The sequence below is a fragment of the Nuphar pumila genome, unplaced genomic scaffold, assembly GCF_984573655.1.
Source record: "Nuphar pumila unplaced genomic scaffold, dmNupPumi1.hap1.1 HAP1_SCAFFOLD_2243, whole genome shotgun sequence".
Classification (NCBI taxonomy): Eukaryota; Viridiplantae; Streptophyta; class Magnoliopsida; order Nymphaeales; family Nymphaeaceae; genus Nuphar; species Nuphar pumila.
Genome location: NW_028323879.1, coordinates 10066 through 20064, shown reverse-complemented (window position 1 = coordinate 20064; position 9999 = coordinate 10066). Strand labels below are relative to the sequence as shown.

The window sequence follows — 9999 nt, the reverse complement described above, 5'->3', positions numbered from 1 at the left end:
CCAGTCTTACTGTCAGTACGAGCAACTTTGTCATTCCTATGGATTCTTGCACGAGCCACATCAATACGCCTCAGCTCTTCGAAAACAAGCCGTTCCCTCTCTGCAAGCTCTTCAGCTGTAGTGGGAATACTGTTGTTCATCTCGCCATAGCGGATGGGGGGACTCTGCCGCAGCTGAGCGTCAACCTCATGCAGCGGTACACTGCCAACGGCCAATGCTGGATTCGCAGCAGCAATATCCTCATCTGCAATGGGATCATGAACAGTTTCACGAGCTGCAGGTCTGGAGGTGCCGGCGATGTTTGTGGTATCCACACAACCCTTTGTTGCCTGAAACACAATCTCTGAGTACTCATCATGAATTGTAGCTGTGTGGGGGTATTTGCCAAACACACTCTTGCATTTCTTGGTGAGCTTCTCCTGATGACGGGCCGTCAACTTCCTCTCAGTTGACTTGTAGCTGAAGCCTTGGGTGCCATCCAAAATTGCCTTGGACCAGCCAGCCTTGTCTTGAGCTATGAACTGCTCATGAAAGTCAGCGACCACCATTGTCACAGCCTCATTGTCTTTCTTGTCCGCATTCGCACGCCGTAAGGCATCATCGTTCGCTACAGCTCTGGCCTGAATGACTTTAGGCGCTTCAGAGTGGGTCTTGGGACGCTTGGTCGGCCTCTGATTGTCGACAGGACCGGTTTCAACGGCCACATACTTGTAGCCACTGCGGGTGGAACGGGCAGCCAAGTCAACTTCAGGAAGCTCCGTGCAACCTGTTGCCTTGCCAACAGAGTGGCTGTTCCTAGCAACAGGGGGCACAGCACCGACACATAGCGGAATCATCAGCAAAATGCATGCCAAAAGGCATGCACAAGCAGAACGCTTCCACGCGGGGATATTCATTGTGACAAATCAACAGTCAGCTTCTTCATACAAGCAAAACACATCAGAATGTCAATTTTTTTCAGGGCGACATCATATCACGTGCAACTTATGAATATATTAAAGCTCACCCCTGCATATGTAAATATACATAATATAGATTTAATTTATAATGTTATAATATATATTATATATAATATATAATATAGTATATGCTATTGCCCCTGCTAAAATACCTAGCATAATTCAGTCTTCCAATCTCAGAATACATCGCCATGAATCAGCACACATTGCAACACCATTGGTGCTCTCGTGTGCGTCGATTTCAAGCGCACTGCGCTCAACAACAGACATCGACGATGATTTCCAATGCGATCCCATTCATCCACATACAGGATTCAAGTCACACTTGCACTTCAGTAGACATGAATTGATCGCTCCCATATCACCAGCTTGTGACTTCGCAGCCCTTGCTCTCTAGCTCTCGCACCACTGGCAGCTTCTCCAGCCCCTTGCACTTCCGTAGGTTCAGCTTCTGCAGCGCGCTCAGATTCCCGAACTTGGCCGGCAGCGCAGGCAGCCACGTACTTGACAGGTCCAGCGTCTGCAGCGCGCTCAGATTCCAGAACTCGGCCGGCAGCGCAGTCAGCCCAAAGCAGCAAGACAGGTTCAGCGTCAGCAGCGCTCTCAGATTCCCGAACTCGGCCGGCAGCGCAGTCAGACCCGTGCCCGACAGGTCCAGCGTCTGCAGCGCGCTCAGATTCCCGAACCCGGCCGGCAGCGCAGTCAGCCCCGCATTAGACAGGTTCAGCTGCGTCAGCGCGCTCAGATTCCCGAACCCGGCCGGCAGCGCAGTCAGCCCCGCATTAGACAGGTTCAGCTGCGTCAGCGCGCTCAGATTCCCGAACCCGGCCGGCAGCGCAGTCAGCTTCCAGCAGTCCGACAGGTCCAAGACCCGCAGCAGCAGTAGCTTGTCGAGACCCGGGAGAACGGTCAGCCGCCTGTTTTCTCTCAACGACAGCACACGCATCCGGGTCATCGCACCCAGCGCCGTCGGCAGCTCGCCACCCTTTAGACACAGCCGGTGCAGCACCCGAGTCTTCCAGTCTGGCAGCTTCCGCACATCATTGTTCTGAAGGTACAGCATGCGCAGTTGTGGGGCTCGCAAGTGCATGCTGCTCAATCCTTTGCTGTGGAAGCTGGCCTTCCTGACGTGTGAGCCTACATGCAAACACATTGCAACGTCAAAACGGAAATTTGATCGTGCATGCGTGGCACATTGACAGCAACTTTACATTTACTATGCTCGGGCACCGCGAAGAGCACGCGCTAAGTTGCATGCATTGCACAAGTTGTTCAGGTGAAATAGCAGCCACACCTGACTTCGCAGCATGCTCCTTCGCATGTTCGCCGCGACTGCTGGTAGTCCGAGCATTCGGAACCGTAGAGACTTTGACGACCACTTGCTTTCCTTCCTGCAGATAGCGGTGCTCGGGACTAGCATTGGCAGCAAAGACCGCGAGGTCGCGGAGGATGTCGTGCATGTACACGCCCTGCCAGTCCTGCATCACGAGGCTCCGCAGTTTGAGCTGCTTCAGCTGCTCCCTGCCCCACTCCAGGGTCGTCGGGACCGTCGCCGTCGCCGCCCACAGCGCAGCAAGCTCGTCCTCGGGCACACGTGTGTCCTCGGGATATGCTGCAAAGTCCATGAAACACTGCTTGAGGTGCGGGGGCAGGGCGTCGTAGCTGGGCTGGCAGATCTTCCGGATCCGATCTGTCTTGTCTGTGAATTCCATATTTTTGAGCTTGTCGATGAGAGCCTGCCACGCCTGTGGGGTTCGGTACTCAGTGCTGCACAACGTCGACCCAATCACCTGCAGAGCCAGCGGCAGGCCCATGCACTCTCGCAACATGCCAACAATGACCGGACCGAACCCAGGGACAAGATCAGCGACGGCCTGACCAAAAGCAATGTCGCGCGCTTTGACAACGTCGTCGTCTGTGGGCTTTTCAGCGAACGGTTCGTCACTCAACAACTTCGGCAAGCGATCATCGATCAGCCGTTCTTCAGGACCCTCATCTTTGAACGCGTGGTAGCAAAGCAACTTCAGGGAGTTGCGCTTGCTCAGCAGGGGCGGCTCCTCGACATAGATCAATTCCCTGCGCTCGAGGTCACAAAGAACTTGTCGCTCACGCGTCGTGACAACGAGCTTGCTGACCTCGCAATCGCCGTCCGTCACAAAGTCCAACAGCTCGAGGTCCTCCTTGAACCAGACATCGTCCAGAACGAGCAGCGTCGCGGTGTCCTTTAGCGCCACAGTCAAATCTTCGCACAACTTTTTGTGGTCTTTTGGGGGAAATTTCTTGAGATGAATCCCCGGTTTGACCCTGAGCTCAGCCCACACCGTCCGAAGCAGTTTGTCGACATCTGGAGTCTGCGAGACGGACAGGGAGAAGTGCACCTCGTATTTACCTTTCTCATCGGCATAGATTCGGTCTGCACGGCGGCACAGAACTATAAGCATTCTGACGTTGTATTGCATCGCATTAGGGATTCCTGAAGCAGAACTGCATACTCACATGCAACTCCTTGTATTCATAAGGTTCCCATCCCTTGGCGGCATCAGGACGTCATCAGAGCGACACCCAGCAGCACAGAACAAGACCAGTGGGTTTCATTTTCTCAGGCATGCATGCAATGGGCCATACACAGCAAGACATGACAGCATGAGCGGAAGCTCGTGCCTGCGATGGTCGTCTTGCCGAGACCTGCCATGCCGACCACAGCGATTCCCCGCCTGTCTGAAGATCCGAGTTTTGTCTTCAGCATCGGGACAAGTTCGTCCAGATGTTGAAAAATTGTGCCGTCGCATTTGACGCTGGTCTCTCGACGATCGTTTCCGACAACCCTTCTAGGAGCCGCCAGTGCATCCCTCCGCCACGCCGTGATGGAAGGCCCACGCTCAATCGCAAACTTCAGCAGCTCCGTGCTGACGTCCTTGACTCTGTTTCCGATCAGGACGAGGTTGGCGGCGTCCAAACGTGAGGTCTGTCGACACGCGGACACCACGTACTCTGCCTCTTCGAGGAGGTCGCCCAGCACCTGGTAACTCCGCCAAAATCCCTCGCGCGAGCTGAGCCTCGACAGCTCTTCCAACTCATTTGCGAGTTCCGTCACCCTCACGTCCTCGAGGGTCAGCGCCAAATTCGCGCAGTCGCTCTTGCATTGCCAGGCAGTCTGGGCCCAATCTTTCAGCTGGTTCAAGACCGGGGTGACCACTACCCCGATGACAGGGCTTGGGTCAACCATTGGGCCTGCAAGCACAGCGGTCGGCGGTGAGAACGCGTTCGGCTAACACAACCAAGCGGCAGGTTCCGCACGGTCGCTCCACCCGATCAATAGCGCTGGTGAGCAAGGCGGTCAGAGGAAGAAAAATTGTGTTGTGTCCCACCAGTGTGCGCGCAGACCTTCAAGTTTGCAGACTGTATGCATGCCGCAGCCCGCGCCAAATGGTGACCGTGGGCAAGCAAAGCACTAGCCCCACGGCCGAATCTGATTAACTAACAGGGCCAATCAATTGGCCGGGCAGCACCCGCAGCTTTCCAGCATGGGTACTATTTGTGTCAAGCTCTGAGGTTGTTCGCATGCAGGGCCCACTACTTATCGACAGTGGGATAACCAGTTTGGCAGCACACATGTTGCAGCGGGCACCGTAACTCGCGGCAGCTAACTCTAATGCGATGCGTTCACAGTCCACTATGAACTTTTGCCCCATTGCCCTGTACCGTGCTCTGGCGAGGAATATCTAACAGTAAAGTTTATTACTGTTTTCACTTGTTTCACAGCCTCCAGCGATAGTATGTAGAGAATTGAAAGGTGCAACAGCCATTAGTACTGAGCAGACAGCATGCAAAGCATTGCATATGAGTCGGGAAAAGCAGATACGCACGCCGCTAGCAGACCGAATTTGGAGTGAGCAGCTAGTTCAGGTGGAATCCGGTCCTTGAGCCAGTCCAGGGCGTTGGGCCAGTCAAGGTGCTACAGGCGTGTGTGATCCAATTGCTCAAGCAGCACATGTCCAGCAGCAAGCTGGTGACAACGAGACAAAAATGCTTGCTGATAGCCTGCTGTTTAGCTGTGGCTCATGTGATGCGAACAGTATCCAAGGACTATGTAGGGTTGATGAGTCATTCAGTCATGACGCCAGACCCTCTAGTAGGGTTTCTCCGAGAGACAGTAAGCAAGAATCAACACTACGAGATGGGTACCGCCCGGTACCAGTCACACATAAGACAAGTGTTGCCAGAGAACAACAATGCTTCCTGATTGGTGTTGACAGGCCATTAACTACTGCCAACAATACAGGTTATGCCAGCAAGCAGAAAACGCAGGCATTACATCATTTTTTGTCGCTCGTCCGATGTAAATGGAGATGCTTGGCGGATACGGTAGTGATTTTATGATATTTGGCGGTGTCTTGGCCGATCCCTGCATTTGAGCCTTCAAGGCCACCTGTTTCGACATGAAGTGGAACTGCAATGTCACACACCCTCGCACTTGAACGTCTCTCCGCCCACAGTACCATGAACGTAGCTGAAAATGCGGGTTGCACGACCGTCGCGAAGGCCAAATGCGGGGGTGAGGTAGGCAGATATATAACTGTGCAAGCCCGTTACACGATCACAACTATATGCACATGGTGCAGGCGGAGTGGCGCAAACTGGTGGCACAAGTGCCTGGACCGCCTGGAGCACCAAAGTACCGGCCATATCATGCTTGTGATCGTCACGATCTTATTCAACAAGAACGGCGCAAAACGTAATCTGCACGAAGTGGCGGCGGTTCCAGAAGCGGCCCTTCCAAAAGTACTTTGGCGCGCACCGCGCAGGGTCGACAGATTGTTGTTAAAATTTCATGAATGGTAAGTTTATGTAAACAATGATAAATTGTCGTGACAAACAAGTAAAAAAGGATTTAGCGAGGTCGCTCTGCTGTCATGAGACCAGGACTTGAACTTTCATGTTTGTCGCACTGTATTTTTTCAAAACGTTATGATTCCTTACGTGTATTTATCAGTTTCTGTGAATTTTTGCAACACTTTCTTGCGCGACGGCCTGCCGAGCCGGGAGGGGTTTTGGAGGGGCGCCAGTGATGTACGTGTATTTTGGCGCTAGAGCGCCGCCACACGAGTATTCAGGGTGACAGTTGATTTATTGCTTTCACACAAAGAGCGGAGAATTGAAGCAATGAACACTATGCGGCAACAAATGTGTTGGCGGACCACTTGCCGCCAACAGCGCTGCCAGTGCTACGCCACACACATCCCGACTGCTAGAATTCAGTCTTCCAATCACAGAATACATTGCCATGAATCAGCACACATTGCAACACCAATGGTGCTCTCGTGTGCGTCGATTTCAAGCCCACTACGCTCAACAACAGACATCGACAATGCATTTCAATGCATCCCAATGCATCCCATTCATCAACATATAGGATTCGAGTCACAATCGCATTTCAGTAGACATGAATGAATCGCTCCAATGTCACTTAAGAACTTTGCAGCCATTGCTCTCTAGCTCCTGTACCACTGGCAGCGCAGTCAGCTTCTCGCACAACGTCAGGTTCAGCACCTGCAGCGCGCTCAGATTCCCGAACTCGGCCGGCAGCGCAGTCAGCCCTTTGCACTCGCGCAGGCTCAGCGTCTGCAGCGCGCTCAGATTCCCGAAACCAGCCGGCAGCGCAGCCAGCTCCTTGCAGTAAAACAGGTCCAGCTTCTGCAGAGCGCTCAGATTCCCGAACTCGGCCGGCAGCGCAGTCAGACTCGTACCCGACAGGTCCAGCGTCTGCAGCGCGCTTAGATTCCCGAACTCGGCCGGCAGCGCAGTCAGCCCATCGCAGGACGACAGGTCCAGCGTCTGTAGCGCGCTTAGATTCCCGAAACCGGCCGGCAACGCAGTCAGCCCCGTCGCCGACAGGTTCAGCATCTGCAGCGCGCTCAGATTCCCGAACTCGGGCGGCAGCGCAGTCAGCCCCTTGCACCCCGAAAGGCTCAGCTCCTGCAGCGCGCTTAGATTCCCGAACTCGGCAGGCAGCTTCTCCAGCTTCTGGCAGTACGACAGGTTCAGCGTCTGCAGCGCGCGAAGATTCCCGAAACCTGCCGGCAGCGCAGTCAACCTCCAGCTCGACAGGATGAGCTTCTGCAGCGCGCTCAGGTTCCCGAAACCTGCCGGCAGCGCAGTCAACCTCCAGCTCGACAGGATGAGCTTCTGCAGCGCGCTCAGGTTCCCGAAGCCGGCCGGCAGTGCAGACAGCGCCCGGCAGCCCGACAGGATGAGCTTCTGCAGCGCGCTCAGATTCCCGAAACCGGCCGGCAGCTCCTTCAGCTTCTCGCACTCCGACAGGTCCAGCGTCTGCAGCGCGCTCAGACTCCCGAAACCGACCGGCAGCGCAGTCAGCCCCGTGCACTCCGACAGGTCCAGCGTATGCAGCGCGCTTAGGTTCCCGAACTCAGCCGGCAGCTCCTTCCGCCCCTTGCACCACGACAGGTCCAGCTCCTGCAGCGCGCTTAGATTCCCGAACTCGGCCCGCAGCGCAGTCAGCTTCTCGCATCGCGACAGGTTCAGCGTCTGCAGCGCGCTTAGATTCCCGAACTCGGCCGGCAGCGCAGTCAGCTTCTCGCATCGCGACAGGTTCAGCGTCTGCAGCGCGCTTAGATTCCCGAACTCGGCCGGCAGCTTTTCCAGCCCCTTGCAGTACGACAGGTTCAGCGTCTGCAGCGCGCCCAGATTCCCGAAACCGGCCGGCAGCTCCTTTAACGCACTGCTTGACAGATCCAAGACACGAAGAAGCAGCAGCTTGCCCAGATCTGGAACGGACTGCAGCGCCTTGTTTCCGCTCAAGGACAACACGCGCAGCCGCGTCATCGCGGCCAGTGGCGCTAGGTTGTCCGACGTACTGAATGCGTTGTTCTGCAGATACATCATGCGCAGCTTCGAGCCCTCCGATGCGATTGTTTCCAACCCCAAGCTGTGGAAGCTGGCCTTCCTGTCCTCGGGACGTGGAGTCTGAGCGCCGAAAGATGCGGGATCTCGTGGTGGCGGCAGTCCTGCAGTCACGGAACTGGCGTGAGGACCCTCGACGTTGAAAATCATTCTGTGTTGCTGCAATCCATGCTGTACGACATCGCCAACAAGCATACAGTGCCAACAATAGAATATCGGCCAACATGAGGCGAATGCGACGTACGTGGCCAATATTGTCCAACGGCTGTGGCCGTTGATCCGGCCGACATACCTTCGACATGGTAGCAGTGCTCGGGGCTGAAGTCGGCAGCAATGACCGCCAGGTCGCGGAGGATGTCGTGCATGTACACGCCGCGGTCGTCCTGCATCACGAGACTCCGCAACTTAAGCTGCCGCAGCTGCTCCCTGCCCCACTCCAGGGTCGTCGGGACCGTCGCCGTAGCCGCCCACAACGCAGCGAGCTCATCCTCGGGCACACGCGCGTCCTCGGGGTAGGCAGCAAAGTCCATGAAACACTGCTTGAGGTGCGGGGGCAGGGCGTCGTAGCTGGGCTGGCAGATTTTCTGGATCCTCTGGGTCTGAGGCAGCTTGGGGTCGATCGATCTAAGCCTGGCGATGACACCCTGCCACATTTCGACTGACTTCCCCTGGAGAGAAGATCCCAGCACCTGCAGAGCCAGCGGCAGGCCCTTGCACTCCCCCAGCATATCGCGGATGACTGCATCGAAACCGGTGAAGAGGGTCTCGACGGCCTGAAGGAAAGCTGCGCCGCGCAAACTCTTTTCTTTGTCTGCGTGGTTGGCACCGAATGGCTCATCGCTCAACTCAGGTGGCAGATCATCGTCGCTGACCGGAATTGTAGGGAACGCGTGGTGGCAGAGCAGCTTGAGGGAGTTGCGCAGGTTGAGCAAGGGTGGTTCTGCTACGTGGGTCTCTCCACGTCTCTCGAGGTCTTCCAACACCCGCCTATCGCGCGTCGTCACGATGAGCCTGCTGTTGCTGCTTGACCCATTGGTGACGATGTCGAGCTGATTGAGGACATCTTTTTTCCAGACGTCGTCCAGCACGAGCAGCGTCGCGGTGTTCCCGAGCTTACCGATTAGCACGCTCAACATTTCTCCAGCAGTTTTGGGAACGCTATCGTCTGGGCAAACGTCGGGCCACACGTGCTTCCGCAGCAGGTCATACACGTCGGGAGTTTCGGACACCGGGATGAAGAAGAGTTTCCCAAAGTGGCTCCTTACTTCTACGTCGTTAAATAATCTGCCTGCATCACACGCTAACTGTGATGCTAAACGATACACGGGTGGAGTATTTGACTTGATACTTGTCAAGTGATCACATGCGACTTCGTACTGATGCACTGCGGGCATCATGCGACACAACAGTGCTGCGATATGAGTGCAGCTGCACAGCAACAACACACACAGAACCCTACAGTGCCGAGGCCTACATGTCAACAAACTGCGTCAGCAATCCGTGGTAATGGGGGGTGCACATACAACAGAGGCGATCGACTTTGAGAAGGGTCGTGCCTGCGATGGTAGTCTTGCCCAGACCCGCCATGCCCACCACTGCGACGACTCTGTGGTCACGCAGGCGACTCTTGAGCTGCGGGATCAACTTGTCTTGGTGCTGGAAGACGTCGTGATTGAAGTCTGGAGTTGGGACAGCAGACGGTTGCGCTGCCAGGTTCTCCAGACGAGAGTACAAGTGTCTCGGGGCTACGTTGCGATTTAGATCCTCAATCATCTTTTGGAGACGGGTACATTGCAACCGCAAACCGATGCCGTCCGCCCTGTGATTGACAAACTCTAGCAGGTCCTTGCTGACTGCATTGCACTGATTTCCAATGACGACGAGATCGAAACTCAAACTTGAGGTCAAGTGGCAAAAGGACACCACGTACTCCGCTTCTTCGAGGATGTCACCCAGCTGCCGATAAGTCTGCCAACACAACCCCTCATGAGAGCGGAGTCCCGACAGCTCATCCAACTCTTGTGCGAAAAGCTTGACCCTCTCGTCCCCAAGCGCCGTTGCCAATTCACCGCATGCTTCCTTGCAGCACCAGGCTGTTTTGACACAGGTTTGCAGATCG

General features: G+C 55.3%; 1 protein-coding gene across 1 annotated transcript; it reads right to left on the bottom strand.

Annotated features, from left to right (window-relative positions):
• Positions 1 to 1320: 1320 nt before the first annotated feature.
• On the bottom strand, positions 1321 to 4185 carry LOC149808765 (putative disease resistance protein At1g61300). Its single transcript, XM_089995156.1, has 3 exons — positions 3621 to 4185; positions 2254 to 3432; positions 1321 to 2096 (listed from the first exon to the last, which is right to left on the bottom strand). The coding sequence occupies exons 1-3, from the start codon at positions 4183 to 4185 to the stop codon at positions 1321 to 1323; spliced, it is 2520 nt and encodes an 839-aa protein (XP_089851282.1).
• Positions 4186 to 9999: the final 5814 nt, after the last annotated feature.